The 17852-nt window shown below is 39.4% G+C and overlaps 1 protein-coding gene and 1 long non-coding RNA gene across 2 annotated transcripts in view; one reads left to right on the top strand and one right to left on the bottom strand.

The window, feature by feature from the left end:
- The window catches only part of ell2 (elongation factor for RNA polymerase II 2), an 88767-nt gene that overhangs the window by 61245 nt on the left and 9670 nt on the right, over positions 1 to 17852 (top strand). Inside the window, exons 6-9 of the mRNA XM_063068574.1 lie at positions 8988 to 9112; positions 11358 to 11451; positions 12117 to 12675; positions 16752 to 16818. Of these exons, the coding sequence (XP_062924644.1) occupies positions 8988 to 9112; positions 11358 to 11451; positions 12117 to 12675; positions 16752 to 16818 (845 nt within the window). The remainder of the gene's footprint in view (positions 1 to 8987; positions 9113 to 11357; positions 11452 to 12116; positions 12676 to 16751; positions 16819 to 17852) is intronic.
- LOC134357248 (uncharacterized) overlaps positions 12431 to 17852 on the bottom strand; it is a 30491-nt gene continuing 25069 nt past the window's right edge. Inside the window, exon 3 of the long non-coding RNA XR_010020580.1 lies at positions 12431 to 12549. This is a non-coding gene — a long non-coding RNA (uncharacterized LOC134357248). The remainder of the gene's footprint in view (positions 12550 to 17852) is intronic.

Here is a 17852-nt window from a genome sequence, read left to right as displayed (position 1 = left end):
TCAATTGATTAGCCAGCAGCTTGCCAATTTTATCACTGTGAACATAAAAATCACTTCTTGTTTTCTTTAATTGGTTTACAATCGAGGACGAGAGTAGTAAACTGTGTTCCATTTGAAGTTCAGTTCTTTGTTTGTATAGCTCCTCAGAAGGAGCCATAACATATTTCTTATCAATTTCTTTAATCTTGTCCACAATTACCATCTCCTCCTGCTTCTGTTTCTTCCTCAAAGCAACGGAATACGAAATAATCTGACCCCGAATATAGGCTTTAAAAGTGTCCCAAAGAGTGTTAACCGAAATATCTTCTGTATGGTTAATTGTAAAAAAAAGCTCAATCTGTTCATTCATAAAATTAACAAAGTCCGAGTCCTGAAGCAACAGCGAATTAAAACGCCATTGTCTATTGTTTGGTATATTGGCCATAATTTTAATAGAAAGCTTAAGTGGAGCATGATCCGAAATGGTTATAGAATCATAATCACATTTAATCACTGAAGGAATGAGACGAGAATCAATGAAAAAATAATCAATTCTTGAATAGGAATGATGAACATGTGAAAAGAAGGAAAAATCTTTTTCCTGAGGATGCAGAAAACGCCAAATGTCCGTCGACCCAGAATCAGAAAGGAAAAAATTAATCAAATTTGCAGATTTATTAGGTAAAGTCCGTAAAGGAGCCGAACGGTCCAAAGCTGGAGATAAACAGGTATTAAGATCTCCGCCCCAAATCAATGAAAACTCGTTCAAATTCGGAAACTGATCAAACAATGATTTATAAAATTCCGGACAATCCATATTAGGAGCATAAACATTAACCAAAACTACTTTTTTATTAAATAATAAACCACTAACCAATAAAAATCTACCATTCGGATCAGAGATAATATCCTGTTGTATAAAAGTAACTGAGGAGTCTATAAAAATAGAGACGCCTCGAATCTTAGCATTGGAGTTCGAATGAAATTGTTGTCCCTTCCAAAATTTGAAAAAACGTAGTCTGTCCCCCCTCCGTACATGGGTCTCTTGTAAAAATAAAATTTGTGCTTTAAGTCTCCGGAACACTTTAAAAACTTTTTTCCTTTTAATAGGATGATTAAGACCATTAGTATTCCAGGAGACAAAATTAATAATAGACTCCATAAATCCTAAAGTCAACCCATAACAAGGAGGATCGACAATAGGCGCGACCCACAGACCCGGAGAGGAAACAGAACATACAAAAGATACCGGGGAAAAGGACGTAACCAATACTTCAATAATGTATATAGCCCAAAGAGAAACAAACTAAAACGTGAAGCCCCTCCCACCGCCCCCCACCCCAGGACCCCAAGGCGAAATCTAAAGCAGACCCGCCAGAAAGAAGCAAGCGCTAAAACTACCCCCATGACTTCCGGTATACGCTCCCTAAAAAAAAGGTATAAATATGAAAAGGATCAGCTAATTGTAAAACAGTAAAAAAAATAAGTAAAAAAAAAAGTTAGCTCAATTAAAATACACACAGAACAGAACAAAAGCCGAAAGTATATATTAAAAAAAAACCACAATAAACCTCAAACTCATGAATAGACACAGCAACAAAAAAAATAGGATTATTAACATAAAATGATTATAAAAAGCAAAACAGAATAAAATTTTAAAAAACTACAAAATTTAAGGCCGCACAGGAAATACGTAAGATGACAAAAGGGAAGTAACCACCCAGAATCCCCTGGGAAAAGAAAGAAATGACGCAGTTAAAAAGAAAGTTTAGCAGCCATATTAAGAAATCGAAAGTAAACTTTTCTGCCCAAATAGGGCACAGAAAAGTTAAAACCAACCAATTCACAGCCTCCGATCAACGGAGAAAATTAAAAAAAGGCAATTAAGATGTTGAAGATGAAAGTTGATCCAGATAACTCTGGGCATCCGATGGAGAATCAAAAAAACGAAGAGCTCCATCTAACATGCGAATCCTTAGACGTGCAGGGTACAGCAGCGCTGGTCTTAAATCCATCTTATAGAATTCCGACATCACGGATCTGTAACGGACCCGTTGGTCCCAGATTGGTTTACTGAAATCTTCCACGAATCGGAACTTAAGATCCGAAAAATCAATGAAACCTTTAGATCGAGCGAATCGAAACAGTCTCTCCTTGTCTTGAAAGTAATGAAAACGTAAGATAACATGCCTAGGTCTATCTGACCTAGACGAGTATGATGGAATTCTGTGAACACGATCCAGTAGCGGTGGTTGGTCAGGAAATACAGTAGGGAATGCATCTTTTAAAAGTTGGGAGAAATATTTCATAGGGTTGTTAGCTTCCACGGCTTCCCTGACGCCAATCATTCGTAAATTCTGCCGTCGCATTCTAGATTCCAAGTCAGAGTTTTTAAAAGTCAAAAAGTCAAGTTTCTTCTTCATTACATTAATTGTTTCTTCGACTTTCCCCATCTTAAGCTCACTTTGTTGCGCGGATTTTTGAAGACCAGATATAGCCGACTGATGTTCCGCAATACATGTTTGCATCTTATCAATTAAATCGGCAATTTTCTGGAACTTAGTTGAGATTTCCATATGAATCAGGTCTTTAACAGAGCCCATAATTTCTGTACGAATCATCTCCCTAACAGAGGTTGAAATTTCCCTCTGAATTAACTCCGATATAGCTTCCAAAGTCACCGGTGATTCAGTCGGAGGGAGATCCGTAGCTTTCGGTTTAACCGGAGGTTTACCATCCTTGCCGTCTTTCCCGTTCTTAGACATAGCCGATCTCAGTATCATCCAAATGTCAGAGAATTCAGTTTAATTCAAAGTATTGTAAAAATTGATGCCTTAATAGTTAATTAAAGTATAGCTGACCATAGAGAGAAAAAACTCAGAGGTAATGGAGCGAGTCAAGAACGCGACTTCACTCCATGAGCGCTACCGGAAGTCCCATGTTTTATATTTTTTTTTTGGAACACTCTGCCATGGCGCGCTTGCACTCTCTCGTGGTCGCTGTCGTGCTCTCGCTTGCTTTCTCTCTCACTCTCTCGTGGTCGCTGTCGCGCACTCTCTTGCTTTCGCTCGCTCTCAGAAAATTTGATTTCCGTGATATGACATATAATTTGCAGACATCAGGGAGCTACTAATAATATGGGGGAGACTCCCGGAACAGGGGGTGGATGAAGGGCACCACATATGCTGGAAAGCAACAACTGTACCAACTCGTGGGGATCCACGGGTAGGCGCGGTGGCCGCATATCCAGTGGGTCCCATTCAACGTCCAGGGAGCCCGCAGCTTAGCGGCACCATCGGCAGTGGTCACTAGAGCGCCAGGTACCAGTCTCGCTGGCAGTCGCTGTGGCCGACTGAAAGGTTGGAACTGCGCTCGTTTCGGAGCCTGCACCAACATTCCCTGGGTCTGCTCACTGGCTGAGGGATAACCCTGAGGGTCGGGACTCAGGTGGAGGTCAAATTGTAAGGAGGGAAATACCAGTTCCTGAAGCACCCACCCCATCGGAGATCGCTGGAAGAGATGTTATGTAGTGGTGAGGGGAGTGGTGGGGGAATCCATTAGGGCCCCCCCCCCCCAAACAGATATACGAAAACCCACAGGAGCAAACAGTCTGTGTAAACAGTTCATTTCAGAGTCATCCGGGGGATCGGCGTGAGTGGCAGGGCGTCATCATCCCAAGAGGTGATGATATAATCCCCATAGTAGGCTGACCAAAACCGAACACAATATTCTAAATGTGGCCTCAAAAGTTTTGTTCAATTACAGTATAGCATCCCTACTTACATACTCAATGCTCTGCCTGATGAAGTACAGTGTGACTTATCTATCTTGTCTACAGTTTAGAGCATAGTGCTCTTGTATTCCTAGGTCCCTCTGCTCATGTGTTTAGTAACAGCAAGAAGATGACCAGGAAAAGAGTAGGGCCCAATATCTACTAAGGAGGCAATCGTATGTTTGTGAAGCCCTTTAATGTGGCCAGTGCCTCTCTTCACACTTGCAAGTCAGTTGTTTGGTCTCCATTAACTCAAGATTATAATGAGGAGTGCTAACATGTTTAAATTTTTTTAAATTTAGAAATACAGCACTGAATAGGCTCTTCTGGCCCCTCGAGCCGTGCTGCTCAGCAACCACCAACAATCCTGATTTAACTCTAATCAGGACAATTTATAATGACCAATCAACCTACCTGGTATACCTTAGGACTATGAGAGGAAACCGGAACACCCGGAGAAAAATCACTCCTCCCATGGGGAGGACATACAGGGGCTCCTTACAGAGGATGCTGGAATTGAACTCCAGCCACCTGAGCTTTAATAGTTTGTGCTAACCGCTATGGTACCGTGACGTCTAATCCCCAAGTTGTATCCTTTAATTGTGAGGATAGGTCACTAGATTTTTTTTAACAGATGCACTGTGTCACATTGAATAAAGACTAATATGCTTGTGGCTGATTGTCCTTTATCCATTCAAAAAAAATGCCAAAGCATCTGTTTTACTTGTTTGCAAGGGTCATAATTGAGGATAAGAATGCTGATGGAACTCCTTGCTACTTGCATTTTGCTGTTTCTTCACCAAGTAGTAGAGCAAGGGCCCATGAAGTTGCAATTTTGGGTTGTCATGAGTGCTGCTTGTAATGCAAGATGTCCTGAATATGAAGATAATTATAGAGCTCATGCCTCAGTGTGCCACTTGACTGGAATACTTTCCACTAACTGGAGAGAATCAGTTCAATTGTTTCCTTGTGTTGAGTCTTTCTCTTTTGGGAGCCATTTCCTTGAAATTTTTACTAGCTCAAAGTGATGAAGTAGATCAGAAAACTTGACTTTTATTTGCTGAACAAACTCAGTTGTTTGTAATGCTCCGTATTAAAATGAATGTATATATGGAATATATAATGAATGTGATTTTGCAGCTTGTCGTCTTCACAATAAGAATGCATTAGGCTACTGTATGTATATGACATGAATTGTACAACTGTTGGATAAATGGCACAGACATGGAAAGTTTGAATCTTGTTAAGATGCTTTGGTTTTTAATTGGCTGTCATTGTCAGAGACAATAATAAAGCAATATTGAAACAATTTTCCAAGTAAATGAGTTTACAAGAAAGTTACCTGTTTTTGTAGCTGTTTGCTGTCCTTTGATTGTTCCTTGGAATTAGCTTTCCATAACTTGGGTTAAAATGTAGCGTACTTGAAAAATACTGTTCCAATAAAGGACTAAACTCTTGCATGTTAGATTTCATTTCATTTCTTTTATATTTTAAAAATGGCAGCAAAGGACGCTTTTCCTTTCCCTAATAATTTGTAGTTTCAAAGCTAGTGAGGGGTGAGACGTATGAACAATAAGTTATCCAATCACTTGTTAATAGACTTCACAAATTTCCATGCACTTATTGAATGGGTTAAAATAATTCATTGGCCTTGCCAAAAAATAGAGGCCAAATTTGAAGCATTGTGTTCTTTTTTGGTCATCTACCTTCAAGAAAGATATCAATAAGATTGAAACAGAACAGAAAATTTATAAGTGTGTTTCTAGAAATTAAGGATCTGAATTACGGGGAAAGGTTAAATAGGTTAGGACTTTATTCCCTGCTGTATACAATATGTGATGGAGATTTGATTGAGGTATACAGAATTGAGGGGTAGAGGTGGGGCAAATGCAAGCAGGCTTTTTCCACCAAGAGGAGAAAATCTACGAACACCAGAAATGTAAAAGCAATGCACAAAATGCTGGAGAAACTCGGCAGGTCAGGCAGCATCTATGGAAAAGAGTAAACAGTTGACATTTATCAAGACTGAAACTTCGACTGTTTACTTTTTTCCATAGATGCTGCCTGGCTTGCAGAGTTACTCCAGCACTTTGTTGTTCCATAAGGTTGGGTGAGACTAGAACTAGAGTTTATGGATGAAAGGTGAAATATTTAAGGAGAAACCTGAGGAGGAGACATCTTCACTTGGAGGATGGTGAGTGTGAAATGAGCTACCAGCGGAATTGGTGGATTGAAACATTTAGAAGTTTGGGTAAGTACATGGATGTGAGGGATACAGAGGGCTATGGTCCTGGTGCAGGTAGATGGGACTAGGCAGAATAACAGGCATTGTCTAGATGGGCTGAAGGGGCTGTTTCTGTGCTGTAGTGTTCTATAATTGCTAGATACTATTTGTTGCATCTGAACATGTAGCTGAACAGTAGCAGTTTGATTTTATTTTCAGTAAATCTTATTTCAAGTCCTGAGTATTATTTCTGGTTCCGCACAATTAATAGAATGTGGAAGTCTCTGGAATGCAAAGGAAATTTACCAGAGTCATTTCAGGGATAAGTAATTTCAGTTATAGTGTTAGGCTGGAAATGCTGAGATTTTAATTAAAGCAAGGCAAATTTAGGAAGAGCTAGGATAATGTGGAGAAAGATTTGGTAGAGGTGCACAACATAATGATGTCAACAAATAATGTCATACCAGTTTGAGGCCAGTATTTCAGGTTTTGGGCAACATTTGCTGTGCAAGGGATTTTTTTCCCTGCGGTAAATAGTAATGATGTAGAACAAGCCACCTGCGAGGATTGTGGAAGTGGAGACGCTATCAATTTCGAAAGTACAAATTGAGCAGAATTGTGGAGCTGCCTGAATTGCTCTTTAGAGAGTTAACTTAAATTCCTTGGGGTTGATTGTTTCCCTCAAACGCCATTATGACTTTGGGCCTCAAATGCCGGGCTGCTGTTTGTAGACTTCAGTTCAGAGTTTAACACCATCTTACCCCAGAAACTAGTGGGAAACTGTCCTTGGTGGGCTTTAACACCTCCCTCTGCAACCCAATAATTTCTGGACTACTTAGCAGAAAGGCCACAGTCAGTCCATGTGTGCAGCGGGCCTCTAGTCTCATTACGCTGAGCGCTGGTGCTGGCCAAGGCTGTGCGCTCAGCCCACTGCTGTTCACATCGCTGACACATGACTGTGTCGCGGGATTGAGTTCAAACCATGTCATAGTTTGCGGATGACACAACAGTGGTTGGCCTCATCAACAGCAATGATGAGTTGGAGTACAGAGAGGAAGTGAAGCAGCTAGTGGACTGGTGTGAGAAGAACAACCCAAGTCTAAATGTGGAGAAGACCAATCAGAGACATTTATCAGGAGCACTGCATACGCAGGGCTCTTATTATTCTTGAGGATCCTACCCATCTATCCAGCATCCTCTTTGACTTTCTACCATCAGACAGGAGTCTCCAATGCATGAAGTCAAGAAAGTTAGAATGGGAAATGGCCTGAGGGAAGAAACCATGACTTCCCTGCCACATCGCATTCGAAGTGTCATTGGTTAATCTCTTCTGCACTTTACAATATTTAATTTATGCACTGTTTATTTTTGTGTAATCCATCTGTAGGTTTCATCCTTACTTTCACAAATTGTGTTATACAGTATGTGTTGTGTATACTACTGTGCTTTACACCTGGTTTGCAGAGATATCCAGTTTGATGGTATACCTGTATATAGTTAAACGACAATAAACTTGATTCTAGAATTTTAAGAAGTTGCACACCTTGTATATACATTTGAAATGTGAAGTTACACGAATAGAGTTCTGGTTCGCAAAGTAACGAATATCATAGATGGGGGGAAAAAAACTTGCGTGGAATAGAGAACATTTGTCAAACACCTTCATTAAATCTGCTTGATTTAGGCATGAGATACCCTTTTCACCAAAATGTTGCACAAAGATAAAATGCTGTAATCTTGGTTAGTACTTAAACCCATAACCTTTAACAGCAGGTGCACTATCAGCTGAATGAAACTGAAGATTTGATTTTTGAGATTGTATGAGTGCTCAAAAATAAGTGCAATGGAAACCAGAGACTAAGGTTTCTTGAAATGTTCACTTGTATTCTTTCCACTGTTTCCTGAATCCTGTTTTACATCTGGCTGAGTGCGTACACCACATCATGTCCCCTTGCTCTTGAGGTTCATGAGCTTGGTGTGCATTTGAGCATGTACATTTCCTGGGGAGGAAAAAAAAATTGTCAGAGAGCAGTTTTATTTCCACGTAACTTTTGTAGCCCCACAAATTGTCTCGTAGATTCCCAGCATCTGTAACATCTTGCATTGGTATTATTTTAACAGACTTTTTGTACTTGTATTCTTGTCATGTTAAACTTAACCATAGCCATTCCATAGGATGCAGAATTACATGGAACATTTGAATCTACTAGAATAAAATTGGACTAAGCCTAAAGAATTGAATTGACTTTATTTCTTACATCCTTCGCATACATGAGTAAAAATCTTTACGTCTTCATCTAAATGTGCAATGTTCAATTTATAGTAATTTGTAATAAATGGTATTATACAACAGGACAGTCAATATAGCATAGAAATACAATTGTATCAGCGTTAATTGTAAACCAGTAGAACTTTCTAACACAGAAGGCACTTGATGCCTCATTAAATATCTTGAAGAAATCTGGTATAGTTTCAGAGATTAAAGATGTTGACTGATTTGGCCAAGAAAAGGAACAGGAATGAATTTTAATATCAACCATATCCATTAAATGATGGACCAGGCTTGAAGGGTGAATATCCCCACTAAATACTCCTCTGCCTGTTTGATCCTTTTTTGTATTTTTAAGGGACATATTTCAGAAATATTTTTAGTTTAATAATTAATATAAACCTAAACCACTCATCCTTGCACCTCTTGCCTCTGCTAAAGTGCTTTTATCCCTTACTTTCAGAAATTCCTAATTGTAAGGTTGCTTATTTAATTGAAGGTCTAATGAATTTTAATTTTTCCTTCCTCAAACTGCTGTTTAATTTTTGTACTAGTTTGGAAGTTTTCTGAATTGAGCTAATGTATTTTGTAGAGGTACCTGTTTTTATCACTTTTTTAAAACAATACTGCATGTTTTGTTTGTAGTTTTTAATATTTTGTGCAATAGTCTTGTCATCTGCTTTTGGTTTGAAAGTCCTGTATCATTGTTCTCTTGGCTTTAAAAAGGTTTTCTTTCTACATAGGTGGCTAATATAAACCCAAAAGACAACTCCTATACTGTGAAGGATTTTGTGTATAAGGAGGTCCAGCGGGACTGGCCGGGTTACTCAGAAGAGGATCGGCAGTTATTTGACAAAGTGGTTTCCAGGTAAATTAAGTGTGGGTTAGAAAAATTCCTTTGCCTTCATTACTTAAAAAAATCAAGCAGAGATCTGAAAAGTCTGTAAAGGAAGGTAAAAGTCTTAAGCGATGCAAACAAAACACTGGAGGAATTCAAGTCATGCAGTGTCTATAGAGCAAAATAATCTCTGCCTAATTTGCTGAGTTCCTCCAACATTTTGTGCATGTCTGTCAAGATTTCCAGCATCTGTAGAATCTCTCTTGTCTCTGTTTGCAAGAATTGACATGGTGCAGACACTAGATCAAAGCCCTTTTACCGAGAGGTCTTAATTTCATGATCCTACATAGTGAAGCAATAGGGGATCATTTGGAGCAGCAACCAAACATAAGACTGCTTGGTACTATGGCTGTGTATTATCATTTGTGATGGTACTAGTTTTTTAAAATTGCTAGTATTTGCTGTTTCTCAGATAAATCTGAGTCCAATTATAGTACTCCATCTTAAACTGGAATAATTGATCTATGTATTTGCTTGGAATTGCAGTCCAGGCTTTTAATCTTGGTGCTATTGTGACTGACTAAAACTGGGGTGCACAGAAGCTGTAACTGGGAAATATAAGATGTTGTTCACACAGCAAGCCGTCAGGAGAGGGACTGCAAGAGAATCTCAACTTTCCTGACACCATGTTTTATACTTCAGAGCAGAGATAACAAATGATTAATTAGCTTCAATTGCTATGATCTAATTTAACATTTTGGATATCATCACGTAAACGGCTGTAAGGGGTGCCACAGTAGAATAGCGGTTAGCACAGTGCCATTACAGCCCGAGGCATGGGAGTTCAATCCCAGTATCCTCTCTACTTCATCCTTGTGGAATATGTGGGTTTTCTCTAGGTGCTTGGATTTCCTCCCACAGTCCAAAGACCTACAGAGTAGTTAGTTGGTCAGTGTAAATTGTCCCATGGTTAGGGTAGGGTTAGATCAGGATTGTTTGGGTTTGCAGGACACCTCGGTTCGAAAGGGTCAGGAGGGCCAATTCTGCACTATTTCTTTAAGTAAATAATACATTTACAAATTTACAATTGTAGCACATCCTAAGTAAAATCACTTTGAATATTCAATACCGTGTCCTTTCCAAAAGCCTTTGTGTTCTAACTCCAGACTTCCTAAATATTCCCCTTTTGTTAATATTGAGGGATGGTGTCATGAATATAGAACCAATCAGAATGTTAAGGGAGGAAGCAGATCTGTCCTGAATTGTGCCTTAAGTGGCAGGGGTACACCTTTAATAATGTGCTAATAGTGGAACACGCAAATTCGTGAAGCGCTCCATATTTTTTGTGGGTAGTGACTCCATATGTCACTACTACAGGGCGTGACGACCCTGCCTTACATGAGTCCCGGGCTCAGCTGACTCTGGCTGACAGTACCCAATATGGGCCCCTATCGAGGGTTACGGATCCCACTGCCTTGTGGGTATCTTCGGGAGAAGAGAAGGCTAAGGAGTAAACCCTACACAAATCCGGAGTGGAGACCCTAAGGCAGTTGGATGACGTATCATGTCACCTCCCGGCAGCTCCTGCAGCCAAGCTGATGCCAAATGTACTGCTTCGCATTCCTTTGGACCACATCCGCGAGGCTGAGAGGGGGACCTTGATGTCTGGGCAGCCCAGGATCTCCATATTCATCGCCCACATCTGCACCCTGGAACGGGTGCATCCATTGTCTACTTAGACAGACGGAGCCATTAATAGCGGAATATTCATCTATTGTCTTTCTGTATGTAGTTTCAATGGGACAGTCTGTTTCACACCCAATAACTGGTTTCACCAGCCCCAAGTTATCAGTTGGAAGTTAAACTGTGTATAGGTTCTATTTCCTGAAGACTGGTTGTGGTTCTCATTTTAGTTGATCTATATTTATGCTGTTCATAATGGTTTGATTCCAGAATGATCCCTAACAGTCTTTTAGCTTCAACTTCATAGTAAGGAGCATTTCCTACAATTTCTATTTTACTTTACAAAAGTCAAAGTCAATTTAGTAATACTTACAAAATGCTGGAGGAACTCAGCAGGCCAGACAGCATCTATGGAAAGGAGTATTGTCAATGTTTCGGACCCAAAACGTCAACTATCGACTCTTTTTCATCAATCCTATCTAACCTGCTGAGTTTCTCCAGCATTTTGTGTGTGTGTGTGTTGCTTTGGATTTCTAGCATCTGCGCATTTTCCCTTGCTTATAATGTTTTTTGTTCTCAATGTTTAAAACAGGAAATTATCCCAGATGCAAAATTCCAACAGCCATTCATCAGATCCTGTACCATCAAGTTCCCCTAAAGGTAGAGAATCTGCATCCCCATCAGAGGTTGGTAAAAAAAAACAAATCAATTGCCAAGTTTGCTATGGCTTGACTTATAAAGTCGATTGACCTCATCTGTCAAATTATATTATTAAGCAAGTCAGCAGTAACCAGGAGGAGAGGGAATCAGTTAAAGTTTCAGGTTGAAACGTGATCAGTCTAAAACTTCTGTTTCTTTCTCTCTAAATATGCTCAGCATATACATGTTCACTTAAGTAGGTTTTTTGACACTGGCAGATGATTTTGCTTTTCAAGTTTTCTCATTTGCTCCAAAAGCAGGAAGAAACCATGTGATGAATCTACAAACTTAACAGATTTTATTTGGTGAATACGTATACCTGTTGCTACCATCTCTTGACTGTTCATTTGTCCTGCTGCTGTATATTATCCAATGAGCATATTTTTTCTCAATTAAATGTAAATATGGAAATTGTTCTCCTTGATCTTTGTCATAATTATAGTTGCTCTGCCAAATGGCAACCACTCCTTCAGCAATGTACTTCGATGACAGTTTGTAAAGAATAGTTTTTAAACTTAACATTGTGTTTGATTCTGATCAAAATCCCAAATGTCAGGAAGCATTGTAGTAGCTCTCTATACTCATCCATGGCATATGCTATTTGGTTTTGAAAAATCAACCATGCTTAATGATTTCATCAATGTTTTTGCAGAAGCGATCACTACCTTCAGATTTCATTGATCCACTCGCAAGCAAGAAGCCTAGAATATCTCACTTGACCAATCGTGTGCAGCCAACCCTTAATGGTGACTTAAATCCGTCCGGTGAGAAAAACAACATTACAGCCCCAGTTGTTCATCTTCATCCTCCACCTCCACCATCTTCTCCCCCTGCACCACCACCTGTGCCGCTTCCAGTTCCTGTTGCTCATACTGTGAATTCTAACTCCAATTCCCCGTGCACACCAGAAGGAAGGGGAACTCAAGACTTGCCAGTTGATACTATTGGTCTAGCTGGCGAGGGTTATGAGGACCAGCAAGGAAAGCATACCTCTAGGACTACAGTTGAAAGTCCGCCACACCAAATGGAGTGCTCAGAACTCATCATGAAAGACTGTTCTTCTAGTGGAAAATCAAAAAAGAAGGCTAAAAAACACAAAGACAAGGAAAGAGAAAAGGAAAAGAATCAGGTGAAAAATGAGGATGATGGCAGAGAATACAGAAGCAAAACTGAGGAACACAAACCTATCAAAGATACCAATTCTGATTCAGGTATGTACACAGCAGATATTAGGGAGACATAATAGGGAAACTCAAGCTTAGAGTAAATGGCTGCAATATATATGTGGGATGTTACATCTTGAACAACAAGAAGATATGAGTTCTTGGAGGCATATTATGCTATACAGAGCAAGACCAAAGATACTCACAGGTAACTAAGTCTTGGTAATTTTTAAGTCTTCTCCCTTTTATGTTGTCTCTACAGAGCATGGTGATCCTGATCTGGTTATAAACATCATTGCAGGTTGAAGGAATGTTGAATGCTTTCAAGTGCCTCAGAAATTATTTGAATCAAGCTTTCCTTATGAACATGATTTATTATAGGGGTTCCTTGTGTCTATGGACCTCTCCGTTAATGGGAAGGCTCCATGGAATAAAACCGACGGGGGGGCCCCTGATTTATTAGCAAAAAGATGATTTGACTGTGTCTCACTATTGTACATAAAGCATGCTAAGCCATATAATGAAAATGTAACTAAAATTGATGGTATTAATGTGAACATTTGTAATCTACGTAATTCAGCCTTGTGAAATTAGTTTCCCCATTATACCAGAGTCTTACTGGTGGTGTGAGAGTGCAGTTGGTAGTACTGCTCCCTCTTAGGGGCCTGGATTCAATCTTCACCTTGGATAATATTTGTGTGAAGTTTGCATATTGTGATCTTGAGTTCCCAAGAGTGATGTGATTTCCTCCGGCATCCCAGAGATATGCTGATACGCTATTTAGCTCTGGTGTGTTGCTACTCAGTGTAGGTTAATGGCAAAAGGAAACCAGCTAGAACTGTTAAGAACGTGTGAGACACAGTAAGTTGCAAGGGAATGGAGAAATAAGAGGAGGAATGGAATGACTAAGTTAGCACCTGGGAAGTTAGCATGGACTTATTGGACCAAATAGTCTCTTTCTGTGTCAAAGTTTTACAGTAGATACTTTAAAAAAGATTTATTTATTTGAGAGACAGCACAGAATAGGCCCTTCTGACCCTTTGAGCCACACTTGCCAACCATCCCCCGAATTAATCTGAGCCTAATCATGCGACAATTTACAACGACCAATTAACCCACCAACACACACACACACACACACACACACACACCTGAAGGAACTCAGCAAGTCAGGCAGCACGATGAAGAGGAATAAAAATCACTGTTTTGGGCCGAGACTTTTCATTAGGTGTGCATTGCCAGTCTATCCTCATTCAAGGCAACACCTTAGTCTGTATCCTTTGCAGCATCTCTAGTGTAATCACCAGAGTGGCAGATAATATTCCAGCTGTGTACTCACCAAAAAGTTTTATGAACTTGTTAAATGTTTTTTTCCCCTCTTATTTTTGCTCTCACCTCACTCCGTTGAAAAGGGAGTTCCATAGCTTTCACCCTACGAGCCTCTGCACCCAGCATATCTTTCTTTGTCATTTCTGCTAGCTGCAACACTATCAGACCACCATCCACATCTTCTCCCTACCCTTTTCCACCTTCTGCAGAAACCACTCCCTCCTTGACTCACTGGTCTGTTCATCCCTCCCTGTCATCTTATCTGGCCTTTTCACCATCTACTTTCAGACATCTGGCCATCTTCCCTCTGCATACTTGGTCAGTCCTGTTGCATTTGATCAGAAACATCAAAAATTCCTTTCCTCCCACAAATGCTGATTGACCTGCTGAGTTCCTCCAGTAGAATGTTTGTGCTCCAGATTCCAGCATCTGCTGCCCCTTGTGTCCTCAAATATTTTGGTATTTGGCCACTAGTTACAATTGAGGGGGGGAAAAAACTTAAGGTTTGAGAATGAAAAACCAAAAATCAACCGTAATGCATTTTTGATGTTGAGGATGAGGAGAAAAGGAATGTGTCAGTGGAATGTATAAATATAGCAATCAAAAGTATTTCACAATGGCTTTTTGAAGGGATACAAATGGATATGTTAAATGTCCTTGAAGTTTTTCCAGAATGCACGAGGGTGTGTTGCTTGTAACATTGGCAAAAACAAAGTTTGTCAAGGGTAAACTTTTTAGACATTAACCTTTTTCAGTTGGAAAATGTAATTTGAAAACTTAACTGAGTCAATTGCTTTTCAATTGGAAATCACATGACAACTAAGGATTCCACTTTTATTTGTTGAAATGGCATTGTTGACATTTGTTATAAGTATCAAGGTCATTTTTCTGGCAAGAACTCCAAACAATTGACCCTTCTCATTATGCAATATCCATTCCAGGATGGTCCTCTCCCTTATTACCTGCTGTAGATGAGTTCTAATTAATGTTTCTGCCTACTGGTACTGCATAGCTCCACCCTGACCAATTCTACAAGCTTTATTTTTAGGCAATTTTTTTCCTGACTTGCTCTGACTTCATCCTTTCCAACAATGTCTCGCTTTCTTTGGAGAGAGTCCAGAGAAGATTCATGAGAACGATCCTGGAAATGAAGGGGTTAATGTATGAGGAGCACTTGATTGCTCTGGGTCTGTATTCACAGGCGTCTAGAAGAATATGGGGTGTTATCATTGAAATCTAGTGACTATTGAAAGGCTTGGGTAGAAGGTGTGGTGAGGATGTTTCCTATAGTGGGACAAGCTAGGACTAGAGGGCACAGCCTCAGAATGGAAAGATAACCTTTCAGAACAGAGATGAGGAATTTATTTAGCCAGAGACTGGTGAATTCATAGTGTTCATTGCAACAGACGGCTGTGGAGGTTTGAAAGGGATAATAAATCAGCCATGATTGAATTTCGGAGCAGTCTCAATGGGCCAAATGACCTAATTCTGTTCCTATCTTTTATGCCCTTTTCTTGAGAATCCAATAGGTTTGAATATTCAACTCGCAGCCATGCATTAATTGTGTTGTATTCTTTTACATTTACACTATGAATGTATTTATTTTGTTGTGAATGCTTTGTGTATTCAGATACAGCACCTTTACCTGACTGACAGAATGACCCTTGTTCCATTGACCTACCTACACTGTTTCATTGTCCTTCCTGCATAGCTTTCTGGAATTTTCTCATTCATAGCAGAATTGTCATTGGACAGTGATCTCAACAAAGGGGAAACCAGTCTCTCTGAATCAAAGAAATTTATGAAAAGTGATTTGTTTTAACTTGTAAATCCACTGTGCAAGCTATCTGCATCCAGGATAACTGCAGCATATTTCTGTAATACTTCTACTCGCGTTCTATAAGCAAGATGTTCAATGATATTTTGTGTAAGTGTGTGGATGTTACAAGCTCCAAGCTTTAGTATTATTATTATTTGAACTAATAATTAGTCCGGGTGCAGGATGATGGGACTAGGCAAAATAATAGTTTGGCATGAACTAGATAGGCCAAAGGGTTTGTTTCTGTGCCGTACTGTGCTCTATGATTCTAAGGTTAGAACTTGTACAGTTGATGTAATACTAAATCATTGATTAGTCAGTAATCAAAATGTCAGTTTTATAGGTAGTTTACTGTTTAAAGTTTTATAATGTGTTTTGAATGCTGAAAATTATGCCTAATGAATTGGGTGATTTTTGAAGTTGGCTTTGATGAAGAAGAGACTTTGCCTCGTTGTTGGAACTAATATTAGAATTTTGCAGAGACAAGAAGAAAATTTGGAGTCTGCATGAGACCCATGTATTTCAAGCTAGTTCTAGTATGTGTTATCTTAGATTGCTAAAATGCATAGGGTGGGAAAGGTCATAAAATTGCTTTCTTCATTATAGTCCCATCTGCTGCTTTTAATAAATTAATCTCTGAATGGTCTCTTGTCTGCAGGATTTAGAAACAGTGGGAGACTGGCTATGGGTGGAGATCTTAATGCTTTGACCTCCATTGTGTAGGTAATTCAGTTAATGGCGTTACGGGCTTGAGAGCTGTTATTGGTGGTGACAGAACTGACCATATGGCTGCTGCTGTTTATAATCTGTAGAGTTTCAAGCTAGTGCATTATTTCCATGGGGGGGGGAGTATTAGAAGTATTCCCACAAACTATAGCTGCAGTGTGACAAAGGTCAAAGGTTTACTGCTTTTTTTTCCCCTGTACTTTCTGCTGTATTTTGACAGATATACACAAGGGTCTGTCCTTTTTTGCAGGATTGAATATGAAGTGCACTGGTTCCAGTAATTCTACGTTACCAACCAAAACACCTGACTATTTAGTGTGAGTAATTATACATTCTATACTTGTATTTTGCACCCTTCCCTTATGTAAACTAGTAAACTGCCATTTATTACTTGATTTGTTTGATATTTAACCTTTACTCTTAAAATCATATCTATTATTTTATTTGACATTCATTAAACCATTTCCCACATCTTTTTGTTTTGCCTTATTTGTCATTTTGTAAAATGCTGATTATTGTGAAGTATAGGAAAGACTCACATATTTAATGTACAGAGGCAGTCAAAAAATTTTCTATTTGAAGCTGTGAAAATTAGAGAAACAATGCATATGTGAAAAATCTGTGATTGCCATGAAAATGAAACGGGCAGTGGAGATTAAGGAAGTGATCCCATGCAGATTTAGCAGAAATGGTTCATTCATTGACCACTTTCCAAAGATACAGAAAAACTGTAATGTGACTGACTAGCTGAACAAGCTTTGTTCTCATTTATTCGCATAGAAAGAAAGTAACTTTCACAATCCCAACATATAAACATTTCGCGACCAGTTCAGTACTTTTGAAGACTAGTCATTGTAGAAACCATAATGCAGGTATAGTATGCTACCTCAAACATAAATGAAATTAAAAGTTATTTTGAAGGGGTGATTTTTGGAACTTTGGACTCAGTACTGGGCAAAAGTTCTTAGGCACCCTACCTAGCTATATAAAGTCTTTATGCCTAAGACCTTTGCACAGTACGCTAGTAATTTTATGTATTACACTGTTCTGCCACAAAAACAAATCATGAGATATGATTCTGAGGTGGGTCTCTATTGTGGACTGAGATTGGGAAGGAGGTAGGGAGATGGGGATCATGGTTGGGAAAAGGGGAAGGGAGGGAGCAGGAAGCACCAGAGAGACATTCTGTAATGATCAATACACTAATTGTTCGGAATCAAATGACCTTACCTGGTGTCCTGGTGCTGTGTCTGTCTGCGTCCCTTTCCCCTGGCTCTCCTCCACCACCCTCACCATTCCTAATATCCTTTGCTCCCACCAGATTTACAAACGCACTCTCAATTCCACACCA

This window comes from Mobula hypostoma, chromosome 16 (genome assembly GCF_963921235.1).
Source record: "Mobula hypostoma chromosome 16, sMobHyp1.1, whole genome shotgun sequence".
Classification (NCBI taxonomy): Eukaryota; Metazoa; Chordata; class Chondrichthyes; order Myliobatiformes; family Myliobatidae; genus Mobula; species Mobula hypostoma.
This window is presented reverse-complemented; position numbering and strand designations above follow the sequence as displayed.